We start from the raw sequence: 22,533 nt of genomic DNA on the forward strand, positions 1-22,533 counted from the left end.
AAAGAATATGGAAACTACCCATTTACAAGGAGTCACATGCAAAAGACCAGTGGTAATGGATACAAGTTACTCTTGGGAAGAATATGATTGAACATGAGAACAATCAGTAACTGAAATAATCACAGAATCACAGAATATGCCAAGTTGGAAGGGACCCACAAAGATCATAATCTCCCCAGAGGAGTGGTGGATTCCCCCACAGTAGACATTTGTAAGGTTTGGCTGGACAGGGTAATGGGCCATCTTAACTGTGCTTTTGCCAAGACAGGTTGGACCAGATGATCCTTGAGTGCCTTTCAATCTGGTATTCTAAGATTCTAGGAAAATACAACATACCGCATTTCCCATCATGGTGTAGGACTTCCCAGATCCAGTCTGTCCATATGCAAAAACACAGGCATTATAACCTTCAAAGGCAGATTTAAGCACATCCATACCAAGATTTTTGAAAACCTAAAAACAAATAAAGTTTTTTAAGTCAATGAAAGCTTGGGGAAAAAAAATTTCATCAGTCCAGCATGACAGAACTTTAACAATATCACAATACAATGGCAAACTCCAGTGATATTTACTATAGGAGAGGAAATTAATACTTCAAAGAAAATATTAAGTCTTACTACGAGATCTACTTTACAGCATTGCAGTAGTTTATTTTTTACTTCTTTTTCTGTCAGAGATCTACTTGCATTCCAAAGAACAAAAAAATGCTTTTTGTATAGCTCCGATTTCTTTCAGCAATCTCAGCCACTTCATTCACTTTCCCTTATTGTTAATACCTACTCACATTTTGTATCTTTGCCAACTCTCCATGTTCTGTAATTATGCAGTCCCTTCTCAAAAGGAAACATTTCAGTGATCCTGTCAGTTTCTTTGGTTGGTTGGTTTTGGTTTTTTGCTCTAATCAAGTATAAGAATATGGCCTTCCTTGTATTTCCTTCCTAACTGGCTTTTACATACCAATACTTTTTGGGTTGGCAAACATGGAAACTCGTTTTCTCTTTCATCAGCTAATCCCTCCTCTTTTGCCCTCAACATGTAAAAACTGGTAACAATCCCTCTTCCACATCCCGTAATATGGGACTCTGTTCTCACCTATTAGATTCAGCTCTATGCCTTCACCACCTTCCTCTGCAATACTGGCTCCAATATCCCTTACAGATTCCTGACTTTTCATTATCGTTACCCCTCCTTTTGAACCATACCCCTCCCTGGTCTGCTGAGCAAGGAGCAACACTTGGTGCAGCATTTCTGTCACAATATAAGTCTGTGTCTCCCGACCTAGACACGATTTTCAAGAATCTCATAGATGCTTCACACAGTTTGGCTACTCATCTGCACTATGTGTGGTTTAAATTAGCCAAGGAGAACAAGCCATTATTAATAGTGAATTGCACACACACAGTATAATCACGCTGCCTCTCCCTGGAAAGAATGCTGGGTAATTTCCTTAATCACTAATCCTCAGTTGCAAACATTCCTTTGGAATACTTCACTTGACCTTCCCTTGAGCAAAGGAGTTCAAATGCTGTAACCAGTTACACTTCTCAAAGAGAAAGAGTATAAAGATCAGCCAAAGCTCCTTTATTCTTTCCCCTCTTTTTCACTATACTCAAGTTGTTACCTCACCATTCGGACCAAGCTTTTATGCACTACTGTTTTGACTGAATTTTCCCTTTCAGAAACCTATGCATACCTTGCAAAGTGATTTGAGGTAGTACACAGGATAGTTACAGTCAATATTGTCCAAACACAAAGGTTTAACACACAGGTTACAAGAAAAGACACTGTTAGGATGGGACACTGGTTTGTCACAAAAGGGCAGTGAATGTCAAAATTCTATTTGTTTCTCTGTCAGGAACACAAACTAAGAAGCTTGATGGTAAATTGCCATCCCCATTTTAATTTTTGAATACTAAGGCATAATTTGCATCTACAAAGCACATTAATGGGGTATGTGGTATTAGACAGATTTTCATTTATTTTTCTGCCTTTCAAATGGAAAAGTCCAACAATCATGAACAAGGGCACCAGGCAACTGCATTACCAACAACCAAGATCAATTTGATTCCATGGCAAGATGAACGTGAATGAAAGATGCCCTTCTCCTATGCCATTGGTGCAGTAAACTGGAAATTCTGTAGCAACTTGATAAGAGCTTAACTACAAAGTCTTTCAATTAAATATAAAATTAATAACACAAGAAAACAATAGCTTGCATAGCATTTGTTTAGGAACTGGACTTCTATGGTTTAAAAACTTCGAAAAGGGAAATTTAATTTATCACTTATATGTGGAAATTGGACATCAACACAGGATACAATTTGGATACCTATTTGTATGCATTCAATTTTCCTTTGCTGTTTTAACAAGAATTAACTCCATTGTTTCACAGATTCTGGAAATAACTTGCATTGTAACAGCAAGAGCCAAACAACACAATGACTCTCTTCCCGAGTTTCCTCTAATGAGATCTTGTCTGACATAGCTTTCCAGAAGTATCTAAAGGGAGGCAATGAAGCAGCTACCTAGAGGATCCAAGAATTAAATATCCATAAATCTAAGCCACAATTGCTGCTTAAGAAGAATTTCTGCCACTACTTTTACAATACATATTGCAGATTTTTGCAAATATGCATTGATATATGATTAAAACTATTTTTATGGAGATGTGCTCCTCCATATCAGAAAGAGTTTGAGAATATGCTGATCAGCTACCACTGAGAATTATGTGCATTTTCATGAAACTAAGTAATATTAAGCTGAGACAGTCATCAATTTCTATGAGTAAACTTAAGGCAAATATTTGTTGTGTCTGTAGAACCAAAAATAAAATCTCAAACTTCAGGTAGAATCAAGGCAGAAAAATACAAGATCAAAGCTGCTTTAATTAGAATAAATAAATATCTCTCTGCATGTTGAACTTAATGCATTTGCTAAAGTTCTAGCAAAGCCATATGGTCTGAAATGGTTGCTTAAAAACATTCACTAGAAACTTGGATTCCAATCATTGAATGCAAATACATTATTACTTCAATTTGCCACAGTGCTGAAGTAATCAGGATGTTCTAAATCAAGGCCCAAATAAAGGTATACTTCTTGATGTTTCAGAAAATATAGAAAAAACATGTGTTACTTAAAAGAACATCATCAAGAAATAATAATCCCAAAAGTTTAAGAATATACATGATCAAATGTTTGAATGAAACCAACTAATAGTTGGTGAAATAAGAAAGAAGTTTTCAGAAAATAAGAGGACATACCACTATAAGTGATGGTTAATAGAAAATTTCATGTATAAATTCCCTATCAATTATAGTCATGATATATATAATGGCAAAGCTTGTCATTCTCCTAAATATTTAAAAATGGCTTCAACTTATTGTTTCTTATGATTAGTTTTAAATGTGCGCCTTTTTAGGATTAGCCATTACAGTATCCCTGATTTCAGAGGTTACAGAACAGATGAAGTACATACCAAAAAGGTAGGTACCCAGCTGGCTTACAGGATATTCAGCAAACCCTTGCATTATTTTAAGGGGAAAGAAATACTCTTACTTGAAGCTCACAGCACCAAAACCAAAAGAGAAGACAGCAATCACAAATCACTTGAATTTCATTTAACAAATTTATCAGGGAATGTCAAACAGCAGAAAGGTTCAATGTTCACATGAAATGAGAGGTCAGGGAGGGTCTGTCTGTTCATCTGAATAATTCCTATAGTTCTGAGTCTGATTTTCTCTTCTGAGTGTGCAGGAAGAAAGACAGTTTTGTCCTTTCCCGAGCTGAATGCTCAAGGGAGGAGAAAAAAGAATCTGCTTCAATGTGTACCAAGACTTTTGGACAAAAAGAAAAAACCACTTCAATCAGATAAGAAGAATGTTTCTGTCTAAGTGAATTAAAGATATATGCTTGTTTCTCAAAAGTGATTTTTTTTCTAAAAAGTTTTTCAAAACCAAATTCAGTGCTCCGAGATGTTTTCTAACTTGACCTTACAAGACAAATCAGACAAGAGAACTTGAAAGAAGGCATTTAGTCTGCTGTATTAGAAAACACAGCACTTACATTGTTAGATAAGTTAAAAAAAAAAAAAGAAAACAAAGCGAACTTCAAACTCTCAGGTACGTAAGGAATTTCTAAATTACACAAGAAGCACTTTTAATGGAATGAAGTTTCATGGAATGATTTCAAGCCAAAGAAAAGGGAAAGGAAAAAGATCACTTATTAACATTCAGAAATCCTACCATTTCTTGACAAACAAAGCTGGGACTTTTACTGTCTGCTGAGAAATAGGAAAAATCATAGGTAAATGTCTTCGTTCTTTCTCGTCCTGTGTCTCCAGTAGCACCCTCTGGTACCTATTAAAAAAAGAAAAAAGAGCTGGTACAACACATGCTGATGAAGTAATTAAAAACATTTGACAATAAATAATCAGAATGCAAATTTAACATGAGGCTATACAAATTTAGAAATTTATGATGACAGGTCAGACTATTATTCCAGCAGTACTGATATAATTAGCAACAGATATGCCCTTCAGCAAGAAGGATAGTCAAGTCACAAAACAGCACAGCAGGAATAATTTGTGTTTTAGCTTTCTGCTCCAACCACCACAGTACATTTTTGTCACAATACTCAAATTCAGTTAAATCAATCCCATATATGACATTATTACAATCAGGGATTATCCTAAATATATAATTTATAGGAGCCAGAGAGACCTTTGCACTGTGAACAGCACTTCAAGGTGGAGTCGTAATTAAAATGGTGTTACACACCTGCAGCTCAAGACATGACAGCTGGCACTACACTTCTGCAATACTACACTGTGATCCAAATCAGTCTGAACAAACTACACACTGAAACTCGTACACAGTGAAATTTCTTTTCAGGTATTTGTCACTGGAAACTATCTTGCAAAAAACAATTTGCTGTGTGACTTTTCTTGTTGAGAGTATATTGTTAAAATACACCATCAAAATGGTAGATCAAGTGATGGGTACTTTGGGTTTGGCTCATTTCCACAGGAATTCCAGAAGACTTTTTCTACATGAAGCAAAGGTTTAATAGCTATCAGGCACATACCTCTTCTATTGTTGGCTTTCATCTTCCAAATCAATAATGACCAGAGTGATAAATCTTTGAAAAACTGATGAGATACAGACTGTAGGGTGGTTTTCAAACAACCACAGTGCAGCAAGTTAACAGTGTAACCTGTTTCCCCTAAGATTGTTTTCATCGTCATCACCATCATGGCTGGGCTTCGCGAATGAAGATTTGGGAAGGGCTCTACCTACATTTGTTACAAGCGCGATGGTGGTTAGAAAGGCCAATACGAGATAGGCATGACCGGCTGCAAAAGGCACAGCAGAAAGACTCCTTAGGTGGTAAATTCAGCAAGGCACGATTCTTTCTGCGTTGTCTTTTCTCCTCAAGAGTGATCCTGGGTGCTTTCTCAAAGGAAGCAGCCCGATTGGAGGCCAGAGTAGACCAGTTATGATGATCAATACGGTCAAGGCTGAGATGTTGTTTCAGGGAGTCCTTGTATCTTTTCTTTGGGACTCCTCCCTTGCAGCAGCCGGTGGCAAGTTCACCATAAAGCAAGATCTTAGGGAGGCGGTGGTCCTTCATCCTGGAGACGTGCCCTGCCCAATGCAGCTGTGTTCTCAGTAACATGGCCTCACTACTCATAACTCCTGCCTGTTCTAGAACAGACGTATTGGTCACATAATCTGACCAGTGGATGTTTAGGATTGTTCAGAGGCAGCGTTGATGGAAGCGTTCTAGGAGATGCAGGTGGTGGCGGTAGATGACCCATGATTCAGATCCGTATAAGAGAGTAGACAGCATAATGGCTTTGTAAACACTGATCTTTGTACTTTTCTTCAGGTGTTTATTTCGCCAAAGAAAGATTGTTTTAACACTGTATTTTAAAACCTAAGAGCTGTTCTCCACAGTGCAGTAAGCACCATTGCTTTGTCCACTCATATTTTGGCAGCTACTCAGTTAAAACTTCCTTTTTTAAATTACGTTTACTCACCTTTAAGTTTGTGATTGTTGTTTTATTTTTTTCCATCGAAATAATAAACTTTGCATTGAGGTCTTTCTCCCTGAAAAAATAAAATAAAAAAAAAGACTTGAGCATGTTAAATAAAACACCACAGTCATAATTTCCACCCATGAGGTTGCTTGCCACAGTCTCTTTTCAAATGAATTCACTTTTTATTGCATTTTTTAATTGCTGTGACCAATGTTTACTTATTCCTACAGCATATATTTGAAGTATTTGGGCTTGCCTCCAAGTACCTTCATTTAGAAACAGAGCAGAAGCTTGGGGAAACCTGCTTCAGAAATTGAACTCTGCAAGTCAGTTAAGTGGTTTGTTCTTAATTTGAGGTACCTTGATCCAAAGCCCAGTGAAGTCAATTAGGTGGCTCTAAGGAAGGGCAAAACAGAACACTACAAGATAAGCCCCAGTCTCCCACCATCATTCCAGTAGCAGGAGTTCCCACTTTCCCATACAGTCTAGGGAAGAGGGACTAATGTTTAAAAACACAAAAGCCTAGTATTTTAAAACCCTCTTACAAATAAGGTACCAAACACATTTTTTGAGCTGTGATGCATCATGGCAGCGCAGAGGAGAAGCTCTGCTACCAACAGAGTGTTGGTAGCAGGTTTGTTGCTTCCCAGAGCACAAAGATTCCATGAAGAAAAAAAATCCAGTTCTGCAGCAGCGTTTTCATGTACTTGAATCTATTTCACATCATCTGTTTCTGACTGTTTTCAAAACTATCACAAAAAATTGTAAGCTCAGTGTCAAAAACCAGTACGTTCCAGCCTGCTTTCTGGAAATCAGATTTCGTTATCCCTACTCATAAGAGCAATATAGGCTGCTCCTGAATGACAACCGTGAGCAAAATACCTCCTGTGCTAATAAAAACATGCACATGGAAGAAAGAGCCAGAAGAGGAAGATACACAGCACACAAAACCTCACTCTCCAAATGCCAACAGACACACCTGTCCCAAAACCATCTGCCAAGTCACCTAACAAACTGGTGTGCCTCACTGGAGCAGAGGAAAGCACCAAAAAAATAAAAGCATTTTATTTATCAAAAAAATATTAAAAAAATTAAAGCAATAAAGTGCTGCTTTACCGTATCATACAATATCTCAACAACTACTAGATAATCACTTGTACCAGCCCAAATTGCAAAAAAGAAACTTCTTCCCACTAACAGGAGATCCAAGTTCAGGATTTTAGTGTGACATTTCCTTCCTCATGGCGCACTGGATCACCCAACTCTGTGTTCCTCCAGTTGACACTGCAGCCATCCTCTGTTGATATTAAATTTTTTTCAATAGTGAAGAAAAGTAAAGCCCATTTTAAAATCTAAATTAATGAATAAAGATTAGGCAAATAAAAGCGCTTAATTAAATATCAACACATTAAGTTATTTTCTAAGCTAATAAAAGATATAATTGTAATAATTAGAGCATTAATTATAAAACTGAATTTAGATCTACCAGAGAAAAATTTGAGGCATGCCTTGTGATTATTAGATCTACATTAAGACACTGAAATACCAAAATACAGCAACAGATAATAAATGCTGTTTCACACACCATGTGGAGTTCCAGAATCACAAGGGAAGGAAACCTATAACCCGTGATCCCATGGCCCTTAACCAAATGACAAAGTGATCATGCGGGCAAGTTTCTTGGCACAGACACCAGGAAATGTATCAGTCCAGTGCTGTTATTAACTCCACTGTTGCTCAATTCAGCTACTCATTCAGCAATTCATTGCAAGATGAAAAGAGGAAAGGTAAAAAAACAGAGAAAAAAACCCCAGAAAAACCACTTCAGATAATACTGACACTTTAATATAAAACAATGCCAGTGTTAGGACCAAGATAAGATTAAAAGAACTAGTACCCTTGTCTTGTAACTGACTTGCTAAATGACTTACTTGGGCCAAATTTTAATAATTTCCTCACAAGAGGCACACGGGTTGCGAAGAACTGCTTCCAATTGAAGATGATCCAGCAGCTGTAGCAGCTCCATGGAAAAAGCTCCAACAGAGATACCTCTATGTCAAGTTTCTTTCTTTCCTTCCCTTATATTCCCTGCTTATTTTGAGGACAAAGACCAGAGCAGTTTTTGCATCTCCATGGGCATCTAATTGAAATCATACCATAGACAGCCAAATATTAGTAGTATCTCCAGATTTCAAAGCAACTTTCAATGACCCTTGTTCATTAAGTCACCCACCCCAAGACTTTTAGAAGATACTCCCACAGAGAGAAGGGAGAAAAGCATGAAAAACCACTGTGACCTCAAATATAAATCAACAAGGGAAGCTTTACAGAAAGCTCTATTACTGACATGCAAAATCTGTTTGGTCTTTTTCCAAGTTCATCTTTAAGTTCCTTCCTTTAAGGTCCTTCAATGGAAAGTTCAGTTATTTAAACAGTGCTTTTTTTATGAATCCTTTCAGTATTATTCAGACACTAGAGCATTTATGATAGCTAAACCATTAAATATTCATGATATTAAATTGACATTATGGGAATCAGTTGTGATTACCTGTCAGACTCTGAGAAGAGAATAGAAAGAATGAGATGCGTTTCATCTGGGGTGTGGGAGGGGAAAACCAAAAAGGACCAGGCAGAAAGTGCCAGTTTTCCCAAATATTGTTTCAAAAGATCACTTCAGCAAACCTCCAAGGCTGCACAGCCAAGGTCACTGACACTACCTGAGCTGCCTGCAGAGCACCTCAGTGTCAAAACAGAAAGAGGGGCTGTAAAATAAACTCTTGGAAATTCACTTAACTGTAGACATTTAAAGAAAAATCTACTGGAAGAGGATTATATTGAAGCAGATGTGTGATTTTGTTTCTCAGCCACCCTAAAACATAGTGTTCATAAAAGCAACTCACGCTCAAAGGCTTTTCTTTTCAGCAAAGTGCCTCCTACTTATGTTCACATTTTAGACACAGTGTTAGATATTTCCTGTTCTATCACTCTGCTTGTTCACTACCCAGGTGTACTTCTGGGGTCACAAAGTGAAAGAATGAAGGTTGTTTAATGACCAGGAGAATTCAAGCTAAATTTAACTGAAAAACAAGCACAAAGCGTGGTACAGAAAGAACCCTGCATTTTCTAGTAGCTGGATAACATAGTAACTGTATATTTGCCCTCATGTCCCACTGAATTACACAGACCAAGAGCACTCTCCTTTGTCTGAGTAACTCTTAAGAGGGGAACATCAATACAACTGTACACTTTAAAAGGTCAAGCAAAAACCCTCCTACACAAGAAATTCTTTGTTACTTTCTGTAACTACAGGAAAAGTAATATTGTTGCAATATGAAGTATCACACAATTTCTCTTTCCCATCCAGAGGTTTTTGTTTGGTTTTGGAGGGGTTTTTTAACTTCTTCTATGCTTACTAAATTATTTTGTAAAAAGTACATTTTTAAAGAATGTGTTTCCATATCTAAATGCAGTTAAAAACATAAATCTGGTGGTCTGCAAATGAAATATCTTCAACGCTCTTTATGCTAATTTTTTCCATAACCATCAGTAACAAGTAGTTTCAATGTAATGTTGGCTGAGACTAAAACCAGAACAAATCAAGCAATCTCATCTAATCCCAAAATTCTGAGAATCTACTGTGGTTTGAGTTACTGGTATAAAACTCACAGTTGTCTCCATGGCAGGGCAATAGCCCAGCATATCCTGAGCTCAAAGTGACCCCACAGAGCTGACTGATATGGCTACAAACCCATAATTAAATGGCTGAAGCCACGTTTACACCAATATAGTGTAGAACTTAACATTGTAAAACTACACATTGTACCCACAACAAGTGCAATCACATGTCCTTTAGTCTCAGTTTGAAAGGAATCCTAGATGGATCCAGTCATGGCTGATAAGGGCTGCAGCCTCCCCCTCAGTCAAGAGGGCTCTGCAAACTCTGACAACTGCCTGTTGCCTCTGACAGAACATCTTCATTATCTTCCAGACCTCTCCCAAGCTGCCAAATCCATCTGACAGCCTCAAAAGCTCGGGATGAGCCAGGGCTGGCTGACAGATGGGCTGTGCCAGCTCTCTGGTTTCACCTCACTTGCAGCCAGACAAGAAGAGAGCACATGAAACTCCTGGGGACTGAAGTTAAAAGAAACTGCTTCCTATGGATCAGATTGTGTTTATGTCTCATTAAGAGACAAACTGTGCACCTATGTGGTACTTTAAAAGAGAATTTTGTCATAAAGCACGTTTTATGTGGGCATAAGGTTTTCTGTGATCAAGGGAATCTTAATCATTTGCTACTGCAGATTTATTATGATACCCACATTCCCTTCTGTGATGCCAGTTTAAAAAAAAAAAATGGCAAATTTTGCAAATAATTAAAAGATGGAGTTCTGCTAGTCCCAGGATTTTCTCCACAGTGCAGCTGAAACCAGAACAATAAATCCAGTGACAGAGAATGCAGACACAGGGGAAATCTTGTACATCTTATGAAACAGAAATGATCCCTAAGTTTATATACTAGTACACACATATTAGTTCTTGTATGAAGGACAGCCTAGATTAAATGCCTTTTGCCATAAGAATAAATTTTACCAACAACACTGGAAGCCAGCAGTTTAATCTACAGCAGTAAGGCTCTCCCAGAAAATGAATATACAGGTGTCCTTGTGCTGTCTTCTGTCAAATGATATTCAGCTTCTTTGGGAAAACTACGCACACTCACAGTAACAAATACAGATTGGTGACTATATTAAATCATGTACCTGACCTGCTTTTAAAAATTGTATTTTTAATAATATTATAGATAGCTTCACCTCCCAATAACTCAGATCATGTCAGGTGGGTAGCCAGCCACATAAGCAAATTTTTAAATCAGCAACAGCTAACTTAAAGTTACTGTATCCACACATGCCATGGTCACTGATTTACTAATAACCTGGAAAAGATTTCATGTTCAATTTGCAGACTACCTCAACAGCGACTTTCCTGCCTACTGACCAGGCTAAGCAATGGCCTTACCAGCAGGAACTACTCCTGCATAACTGAAGTTTAAGACAGCCACACACAAACCCCCTTCTTACACATTTGTGATGCTACCCTTTAAGAAAATATAGCAAATGCCCATCTTTGGCAGAAGTGTCATAAAATATAACCTCAGACACAACCAAGTTGATATGAGCGACACCCTGGAACTGCATTGTAACTATTATAACACTATGAAGTTTATCCTGCATTTCAATCCACATGATATTTTGTTCTTAATATGTTGTTTCTTCCAATTTGTTCTTTTATCCCTGCTACTCTAAGTTATAAAGACAGTATTGACTTAACCCCTTGTGTACAGCAAAGCATGATTCAAAGAAACCACACTGTCTCCCTTCAGTGCTCTTCTCTTTTGGGGCAGGAAGTCCTCAATTTAGAAATTCATGAAAAAAAAAAATTGTGCCTGACCTCATGGATATTTTAGACCCTCAAATAATCCATAAGGCTGTTCATATGTCGTTCTTTTCCTCTACTGAGACACACAGAAGTAATCTGGAATGAAAAGTGACTTCAGTTATCTGAAGTACAAATATCTCTCAAATGTATAAGCATACAGAAAAAATGATGGGTGTACTTCAAGCTTCTGCATCTCACTATTGCTTTGTATTCACAATATAAACTCTTTGGAGAAGAATCTTCATAAAGTCAATATTTGAAGTGTCTGACTCTTCAACAGTAAGAACTTCAGCCCATCAGCAGTTAAGATGCCAAGTGCCATGTACGTGCTCTTTCTGTCAGATACCTCTGAAAAACCCTCTCTCAGTAAATAACCCTGCCTTTGTACTCACAGCTACTGCAAAATAGAGGACTTTGCTCTTCAATTCAGTCAGCTGTTCTTACCAACAATACCTGCCTTTCAGACACTAAGACTTCTAAGAGTCTTCAAGTCCAAGAGCTCAGTCAGGTTAAAACAGCTGAGTGCTAATCCCATTTATTTCAAAACTGGTCTTAATTTCAAATAAACAAAGCCTGAGAAACAAACTGACTCACCTTTCTCTCACTTCACTGCATCAGGAAAGCTACAATTCAGAGACACTCATTACTTCTGTTGGTTTCAGGGAGCATGGTTTGAATGTATTTTACTGTTCATCATTTCAGCGATCTAACGTGCGTAGGTAACCTGGTAACACATCTGATAATACTGACATAAGTTAACTGGGGAATGCTATTCTAAAACTACGGGTTTAAGTCCAAAATGCTTAAGACCATAATGTTTTGGGGATTACAAACTGCAAATGAGGCCAGGTTAATTGCATTGCCCCACATGTGTCCACACTGCCACTGTGCTCTGGCCCTGCTGGCACTGGAAGGTCTTTGCTCTTCAGCACCAGGGAGGGGGACAGATGAAACAAGGTAGTGATTGTGACAAATCCCACTGCCTCGAAAAATTTTTGAAGCATTTGCATTAAAGTACTGAAAAGGCCAGAAAAATAAGCACATGTAAGCAGAGGCTGTATTTGGACTTCCTGACCTCCGATGGTTTATGCAAGATTAACTCTTCAGTTCATGTGAACCCAGTATTGGCTGGAACTCCTTGGAGCTACTTCTGCAGCAAGTGTGCTCCAGTTTTGCTGCTCACCAACACAAGGATAAAGCTCTGCACTTGGGACTATCCCTCCTAATCCATCTTCCTTGATACATGTAAAGAGCAAGATCCCATTGTAAAGACTGCATTTATTCTCTCTCCTGTGTACAAAGCTGCGCAAAAATCACTGCAGAGGAGGTTGGAGGTAGAATGCCAAGCACAGGAGCTGCTTAGAAGCCAGCCAGGTCTAGTCTCACCTTCCCATTCAAGCAAGATCATTTCCTGTAATGACTTTCTTAAAAGGAATTATCTCTACCCAACTGCCCAGGCTTTCATTCCTCTCAGGAGACTCTTCCACAACCTGTGCTATCTCATTAGCAGTAATTCCTTAGACACTGTTTAAGCTGATCCATTATTAGCTTCGTTCCATTACTCTTGAGATATTATGAAGGAGCCATAACTAAGTATTTAATTCCTCTTTTCAACATTTAAGCCCTGCAAATACTTCTAGATTTGCATCTCCTAATCTATTCTAGTAGTCATAACACAGAGTACACATGTAGCTCGATATTCTATGAATCAATGACTGCCATAATTTTTGTTGATCCTTTCCCACATAATTCAGATAATGAGGTTCCAGAAACAGAATTTTATGAGATATTGACTCAGGGACTTGCTGGGGGAAGCATCAACCACAGCTTCAGTGGCTCTGCAATGTATTTGCAAACAAGAACTGCACTGAGATTGTAGCACACTCCTAAATTCAAATCCATCATTTCTAAGTAGAAAAGCTTCAACGATTAACCACAGAGCGAAAGGGCATAGAAAGCAGAGGAAAACAAGCCACTGATGTTCAAAGACCGTGTACTTTAGCACAGGTGAGAAACTCTCGAGAAACAAACCACTGGGGAGTGATGACATTCTCTAGTGCTTGTACCTCTAAGTTTTAGCTCAGCACTTCAGCACTGCTGACATTTGCTATTGTGGAAAAGCCTAAGGAGAATACAATAAGTTTTTCTAGAATATCCTGACCTGTAGCATCCAAATTCCCAGCCAACTCTCATCCCACTTGCAACTTAACCTCTTCAGGAGAGCAGCTGTTCTGCCTTACATTTGCAATGTTATCCTTAAACTCCTGGGTAAAAGAACTCTGGCATTTCCCCATCTCCTGACTGTTGCTTCTTCCATTCCTACATAAATAGGACTGAACTATTTATCTACTCCTTTTTACTCTTATACCAAAAAAAGCTTTAAAACTTTAAAATCAAGTCTTCATGCTACTATATTGATTATCAGTTTCTGTTACCTCTTACGTTTGCCTCTGACAACCAAGACTTTTCTGCAAGCCCACTAAGCTCTTCTCAATTTTTTTTTTCTTTTTTAGTCCTTACAAGCTTGAGCCAATGCTCTGCTGTGAGCAAGCTGCTGCTTCTACTTCATTTGCTTCAACAGGAGGTTCTCCAGCCTTTTCTCATCTTTTAGTGGTCTGCTTACAGCCTTATAACACAGCTTATTACATCCCTTTCTCAAATATATGATTCGTGTAGATACCATTTAGAGGAGCCTCACAATACTCAGCACCTCTGCTTCCCAGCAAACACTGTTACCTCAATTCCATCTTCACCCTAGAACTACAGACAGAAATAACAGCCATAAACTACCATCTCTGAGACTTTTATAACCCTTGAGGACATTTTTACCTAATCACAGCTGTTGAGGTCATCATTTATTGTTGATACTTGTGCTTGAAGAATACATGTTCTTGCCACGTCAGATGTCAAATACTGCCAAAACCAGGGACGAGCAGCCCCTGCAGAGCAGGAACAGCTGCATGTCCTACCCATCCCCCTTTTCTCTCAAGTCCTACATCTTAAACACATGACTATACAACAATCATTTCACCTATAAGGAACCACAGGTCAGATTCTACACTTCTAACTCACAACTGAACAAGTACTAGGTTGTGATTATTAAGGAGAGATGATGTGTACATTGTCATGCTGATGCTCACTCCTCTGGCCTCCCCTAGAGCAGAGGACCTGTCCTGAGAAGGTGTGCATGACCATACTGTAGAACAACACTCTTCCTACTGTTCATTCCTTTTGAAGAGGTGAGAGATAATAAACAGAAAATAAAAGCTTTTTTTAATGCACCCTACAAAACTAAGAACACTTCTACTTTCAGACTTCAAGTTCTCTTACTATCACCTCTACATGACCCTAGGACTTGGACCAGAGTCTACACTGTTACACATTGACCCAACGTTAACAACAGAAGTCGCATACTGGTGAAGGTCCTTTGACACACATATATACATAGCTTCCTTTCAGAGGGAGAATTGCATCTACTTTGACCACTTTTCCAAAGGGAAAAATCTGTCAGAGGTCATTAAATGGGTTCAAGGTTTTTGGACACCAAACGTGGCAAGGTCAAAAAGTCACACTCAGAACACTTAGTTCACCTTGCCAACTCAGCATGAAAGTAGATTTTTATTGGAGTCAGACTCACTCACATATAAAAGCAGAGGCAAGAGAGAAATGTACATTCACCTCAGGCACACCAGAGCCTCACACTATCTTTACAGATCTTTCAACTTCTTTTTATAGAAGTTGTATATGATTATAAATCAAATCACAAGGACCATTACTGAAATGGAAACTCAAACAGCATAAGAAACAGCAAACTCAGCCTGCTGATAAACAGCTTATCCTCATCAGTACAGTAGTTCAGAAAGTGACAGTATTGCAACACTGGCCGTATTTAAGCTCTGGATTATGTTCTGGGATCACTCTGGACGTCTCTTAAGGGCAACAGCCAGCAATCACCACTCAGAAACAGATGCAGCAAAAATTTCACCATGCACTTCAGAGCCAAACATGATATTTAGCTGAGTGTCCTTGCTTGTAATCACTACATCTTTTCTCACTTTACCTGTGTTACATTGATGTTATACACATTTTGTCGAAACACTCTACAAATTCATGAAAATGAAAAATATACACAGTAACTTGTACTTTAGACACTGCAATTTATCATGAGAAACCAATTCATTCTCTGTTCCCTGCATTGAAAACTCTGTACTTCCATGCATGTTTTCTGCTCCTCAATTCTAAAAAGCAGGAATAGTTAATTATAAATTCCATACTCCCAGTAAGTCCTTACCTAAATCATTTGTAAACATTTAAAATGAAAATTAAAGATTTCAGCTGGCTCTTCACTGTTTACTTGTTTATCTCTTTTTGCTGCTACAAAAACACTCCAGTCACATGTTCCCTGTAAAATGAAGCAGCTCCTTTTATATCTCTGTCCTTTGCACTGGTATATTAATTTGAGCAGTTGAAAACTCTGCTATTGATAGTAAGGCCTGGATTGTGCAAGCAGTTATTTTTAAATATAATAAAATGTTGGTCCTAAATTTCCCAAGGTACTCTGACTCCAGCTCTGCACAGAGAGGAGTTGCTTAGACTTACATGCATAACCAAGAGGTGTAATAATGTAAATCCAGAAGGGCCTGCCTCACATCTAATGAATAATCACACAGAATGCATTTGTGGATTAAAGTATCGGCATCAGCATGGCTTTTAATCCATACAAACCCCAGAGTCACAAAAAACCCTTCTCCAAGCAATAAAAAGTATTTTCTCTGTCTCCCCACTACAAACATAAAAACTGTTAATCTTCAGGCAGTCATTGTGAATGACCACACAGAGCACTACAGCCTCTGACAGGCACTTCTGCCATCCCCATTGGTCACTTCTGTTTGGAGAGCAAATCCAAGGAGTGTGTGCATGCAGAAGTAAAAATTGATCATTTAAAGATGAAATCAAATTGCAGTTTCTATTTCATTATATTGGAAATAAGAACAGAGCTGTGAAAAAGTCTACACAGCTTATTTATTTAAATACATTTATTTTAAAACACTGAGAGCACTGGGTAAGTCGGAGAGAACTTCCTGCAGCGCAAACCCACATTCTGACATCAGCGGCATCTCTGCAGGTAAGAACAGCACATGGCTCTTGTTTAGTTTGTTCAGCCAGTTAAATACAGTAGTTAGTTTAAGCAGTTACAAGAAACAGATGAAAAGGGTTAAAAATCATAAAAAGCTTGCTCTCCTCTGTTACTTCATGAATTAAAAGCCAAACAGAACAGAGCTATCAGGTGTAAGAAATTGAGAGGCACAAGAATTAGCAACAGTATTTGCAAGAATCAAGTTGATATTTCCTTTATTAAATACCAAAACATGTTTTTCTTAATTAGCATATTTTAGATGGTTTTATTTAACAAACAAAGAAAGTGCAAAAGTGGCTTTCTGGAACACTAATTGAATCCTAGTTTTCATGCAATGAAAACATGACATGAAACGAAAGCAAGAAATATTACCCCCTTCTTCTTAAAAGACTCCAAACAGACAAACATCAAGCAATGTTTATTTGAACTGTGCAGATGCAATGCACAATACAAAACACAGAAACAGAATCAGGTGAGGCTTAAAAGCATCCCAAATATCTCACACTATGCAGGAGACAGCAACTAGTAACCAGGAACCAGTAACCAGTCATGTGTTCAGTATGTGAACAGAAAAGGGCCTCAAAGCTGATTACACTTCTCTATAATCCCATCATTTTGCTCAGGAAATGGCCCTTCTGAGGAAGTACAGGATCTTGATGAGAAACTACATTTGGCAGGACTAGACATGGAATTCTTCAGTCAAGTCCTCCAAAGTATAAGACAACAAATGAATGCTTCTAGTGACTGTGTTGGAAAATGAACCTTAGAAGTAATGGTGTCCAAAGCCATTACCTTGCCACAGCAAAATACATAAACCACCCAACCTCACCTCCCTGCAGATTTCTATCCAATGAGGAAAAGCAAGGCTTCCTCCAGCTGGCAGGGTTTTTATCACTTTACAGAAACACACAGCTATAAGCACTGACTGAAAGGCTGTCATGGCAATTCAGTATTGAATGAGGGAAACCAAAGGGCAGATGGAGACTCACTAAGGAACTGAACTTCCAAAGCTTACTCTCACAACTAGTTTCTAAGCAGTAGATGTAAATCCATCAGACACACTTTTATTATGTTATGCAGAGATAGTCAAAAGACTGTAGAGTAACCTCCATGTAACACAGTTTGAGATGTTCAGTGCTCTAAGAAGAACGGTCGAGAGCTTTGACAACAGCACTGAAATGAAAAAATTCCTTCCAGGTCAAGTCAGAGAAGGAAAAGACTAAAAATAAGTCACAGCAGAAGAAACAAGAATACTAAAATTTGTCATCTAAGCAATGGAACAGCAAGTAAGCCTTAAATAACAACCCTCTCCCCACCATGATTCATTCCAAAAACCATGTTCATGACTTATTACACAATTAGCAGTGCTATGACACCACACGGTGCAACTGCTCCATAATGCAAGAGTCTTACCAATAACCATTCATTAACTGTGTCTTCTCTAAGTAAAAATGACTCATGAAGTAAGCTGCATTATACGATTAAGCTTTGAACAAACCAAAGCAAATTTAACTGAATTAAACTTAACTCTATACAGTATCTTGTTAACAATTTAGAAAATAAGTGTTGGAGAATGAACACCTGGCTGTAAAGTTCCTTTGAAAGGGCAGAAAGGCCTTTCCTCTGGAAAATGCTCCAGGGACCCAAAAAGGTGAAGGGAGCGCAGCTGAGAGAAGATACAAGTACGAGGGAACACCTGCCAAGGTGACCCTGCCTTGGCACAAGAGTGGACTAGATGATCTCCAGAGGTCCTTTCAACCCTAACAATTCTGTGATTCTGTGAATGTGAAACCAATATAAGCAAAATACAATTTCTGCTCCTGGATTATGGGTCACTACACCTTCACTAGTGCAAGAGGAAAGGCAATTGGATCCCCTAAGGCTTAAGATCTCAGTTTTACAAAACACAGCACAAGTCCAGCACTGACTGAAGAGGAGGAAGACCACCAATCCCAGCACTGGGTGCCACACCAAACAACCACTGTGCCCCTGAAAAATCAAGACTTACAAGTAACATCCCATGGCACCGAATTCAGTTTCCTGATAATGTTTCATAAACATCAAACAACATCCCATAAAGAGCAAGGTTTTGGCAACTTGAAGTGGAAGGCTCTTCACAGTTGGCATGGTCAGACACTTACCAGTTTTCAGAGCAAGCTTATTCACAGCCACCTTGCTGCCACACAACTATGACAGAGACCATTTTCTTGGTTTGTCCCTTGGACAACACCAGAACTCTGTCTGCCCTGCTCTTAGGCTTGTACTCTTCCATCATATGACAAACCATTTTCATCATTTTCTAGGCATTCTCTGATCCAGCCCCATCCAAGTTACCCTCCCATGTGCAATACAGATGTCATTGCCCGATATTCCCTCACCACAACACTTCCAAAGTTCCACTCACACACTTTCAGTCGATGTTTCCACTGCCTATCACCATCACCAGCCCTTTTCTCCTCTGCTATGTGCTTTTCATTTCCCTCTCTTCTGTCCCTTAGTAGATCACAGTTATAGTCCAAAACCGAAACTTCTACAAAACACTGCACATAACAAATCTTATTAATACTTAAAAGACCTGTGCTACCTGTTGTCTGAGACTCTCAAAGGAAAAGTGAAGTGTGTATACAGAATAATTTTAAAAAATTTTAAGAACCATATGGTTAGTCCCGGGGGAGAGAGCAGGGGCAAGCAGGAGGGTGCGACACGATTATTCACCAACTCTGATCCCCAACCAACTGCCTAAACTACTTTAAACCAACTTGCAATATTTTCCCCTTCCTACCTACCTTCATCAACTTTATTTTAGTAAGACTTGTCTCTCCCTCACTGAAAACAAGATACTGACTGACTTTCAGAACTTGGTAAATCGTATTTTTTAAACACCTCAATCAGACCCAATGAGAGGAACAGTGGAAGCCTCACTGGCTGCCTGTGCTTTAAACCACTTTTCCTTTGAATTGCCTACCTCACTTCAGAATGAGGGAAGAAGTAAGAGCACTGCCAGCAGAACCTGACAGTTTTCTACATATGGTTCTTAAATTATATAATTGACTCTATAGTGCACAATATGCACTTATTTCATGAAAGAAACCTGTTTATTCCCCAGACACATCTGAGGAAGTGGGTGATGAACTCCTGCCCATACAGCAAATGGGGCAGACTGCCAATTTTAGATATATATACTTACGTACTTAGAGCATACTATATCTATATATAGATATATATACATATATAATATAAATATACAATACAACATATCTACATGTTTTTATTAATGGCTCCAAATGAACTGGGCAACAATCGCTCTCTCAAGCGGGTAGAAGGGGCTGCTGTTTTTAAATTATGTGAGTTTCTTTCACATTTCAGAAGCCTCGCAGTACACCCTTGGCAGCTCCTTCTTCCCAATCTTCAACAAAAGTAACTTTTCCGTCCTTACAGAGGATCACACAACCTAGCGCTTCAGACCGTGATAGATCGAACTTCCCAGGCAAAGCCCCGCGCCGCGGGCGAACCACTTCCCAGCCTGCCAGGAAGGAGACGCGCTCTCAGCGCCGGGAGCCCCGGAATTCCCGGTGGAGCTCCCGCAGTGCTGTCACCGCTCGCACCCCCTGCGAGCGGCACCGGCTGTGGAGCGAGGCCGGTCGGGGGGGTCCCCTCACTCACCTGCGGTTCATGGGCCGTACCCGCACGGCCACCTTCACCGAGGCCATGGCTCATCCCCGCCGGCCCGGCCCGGCCTGGCCTGGGCTGGCCCAGCCTGGCCTGGCCTGGCCTGGCCCGCGCCGTCCGTCCCCGCCGCGCCCCGCCCGCCCCGGGCCGAGCCAAGCCGCCCTATCCTGGGCTGTGTCGCTATGGCAACCACCGCCCTGCCCAGGGAGGACGGCGGCCGCGCACGGACAAACAACGCGCCACGCGTTCGGGTCCCCGCGCGGAGTGGGGGAGCTACGGGAGGAGAGGGAGAAGGAGGAAGGCTGACAAGTTTTGAGAGAAAGGGAATGGGGTTAGCGATAGATACGGCGTGTGGGCCTGTAGAAGCTTCCCCATAGGGTCGTCCACCGCAGTATATTTATTGGAGGGGGCGTATGTGCCTATAATACCTATATATACATAAATATATTCATATATACACATATATCACAGAATCCATAAGGCTGGAAAAGACCTCTGAGATCATCGAGTCCAACCTACGACCCAACACCACCATGTCAACTAGACCATGGCTCTAAAGTGCCACGTCCAGTCTTTCCTTAAACACCTCCTGGGACGGTGACTCCACCATCTCCCTGGGCAGCCTATTCCGGTGTCTAATCACCCTTTCTGCGAAGAAATTCCTGCTGATGTCCAACCTAAACCTCCCCTGGCGCAGCTTAAGACTCTGTCCTCTAGTCCTGTCACGGGGTTCCCTGGCCAGAAGAGGCTGATCCCCAGCTGGCTACACTCTCCTCTCAGGGAGCTACCTGGCTATATGTACATATATGTATATATACACATATAAAAATATATCTATATGTGTATATATATCATATCTTTTATATATATAATATAGAGAGATATATTTTATACACTTTTATATATATAAACAGCGTGTGCGACGGCACAGCCCGGCCCCGGGCGCGGAAAGGAGCGAGAAAATGGGAGCTTTGCCTGTGCGGACAGTGCCATCGTGGGAGATGAGAAGGGAGCCCCGGAATACACAGAAGAGAAGGACAACTCTAAACCCGGGCAGATGGAGCTCGTCAGCCCTGTAAGGCCATCCATCTAAGAGAAGGTCACTCTAAACAAAGCTACATCCTGAGGACCTCGCTGCCACCGTCCAAGCTCGCTCAGCCCTGGCAGATGAACCTTAGGATTAAAGGGTGGGCTCAGTTCAGTGCACACTGTGTCTCACCTAAAAATCCATTGCGCAGGTTCGAAGGTCTTACCCGCATTTGCAAAGCCCTGTATCACCACCGCGCTTGTAACGAATGTGGGTGGAGACCTTACCCGGATCTTCGTTTGCGAAGACTGGCCATGATGATATATAAACACATGTATACACATATGCCCACCTCTGCAGATGTATAACTACCCATTATATATAGAGGGAAATCTATATTTAGAGTTATAGATAGGGGTATCTATATACACACACCTATATATATCCCTATACGCTCTCCTCTATATCTCTCCCTGTGTATATACACACCTCTGTACATAGAGACACACACAATATATACATAATATACATTTATATCTAAATACATGTATATGAGTGGAGAGAGATGTCTATGTAGATATATAAGTATAGATATCTATATCTGTAGATAGAGACACAGACATATATATCTCTCTATATATATTTTTTGCCTTTTGACAAGGGCACAGAGTGACAGGACAAGGGGAAATGGCTTCAAACTGAGAGAGGGCAGGGTTAGATTAGACATGGGGAAAAAATTCTTCACTGTGGGGGGGGTGAGGCACTGGTACAGGTTGCCCAGAGAAGCTGTGGATGCTCCATCCCTGGAAATGTTCAAGACCAGGTTGGACAGAGCTTTGAGCAACCTGGTCTAGTGAAAGGTGTCCCTGCCCATGGCAGTGGGGTTGGAATGAGATGATCTTTAAGGTCCCTTCGAACCCAAACCATTCTGATTCTATGAAATAATAAATATTTTTATTTGTTTGGAGTTGTCAATGCCTGGAAACTACATCCAGGATAGAGGCACCATTTAAAACACCATATAAACATAGTTTAATTCAAGTCACTAAAGTGTTACCAGCTTGAAGCCAAAAAAAACCAAACAGTTGCCAAGACAGAAGATTTCAACTCAGCTTTAGCAGTGACTCTTACTGAAAACTTATTGTTTCCAAAACGAGGAAGGAATAAAGAAGTGGAGGTGACAGTAAAATCATCAGCAGATGAGCAATTAGCATCGATGGCAAGTGG

General features: G+C 39.8%; 1 protein-coding gene across 1 annotated transcript in view; it reads right to left on the minus strand.

Annotated features, from left to right (window-relative positions):
* The window catches only part of KIF16B (kinesin family member 16B), a 133,412-nt gene extending 112,982 nt beyond the window's left edge, over positions 1 to 20,430 (minus strand). Inside the window, 5 exon segments of the mRNA XM_032682679.1 lie at positions 337 to 453; positions 4,242 to 4,355; positions 6,038 to 6,107; positions 20,274 to 20,347; positions 20,388 to 20,430. Coding sequence (XP_032538570.1) covers positions 337 to 453; positions 4,242 to 4,355; positions 6,038 to 6,107; positions 20,274 to 20,320 — 348 coding nt within the window. The 5' untranslated portion in view covers positions 20,321 to 20,347; positions 20,388 to 20,430.
* Between the last annotated feature and the right edge of the window lie 2,103 nt (positions 20,431 to 22,533).

Source organism: Chiroxiphia lanceolata, chromosome 3, assembly GCF_009829145.1.
Source record: "Chiroxiphia lanceolata isolate bChiLan1 chromosome 3, bChiLan1.pri, whole genome shotgun sequence".
Classification (NCBI taxonomy): Eukaryota; Metazoa; Chordata; class Aves; order Passeriformes; family Pipridae; genus Chiroxiphia; species Chiroxiphia lanceolata.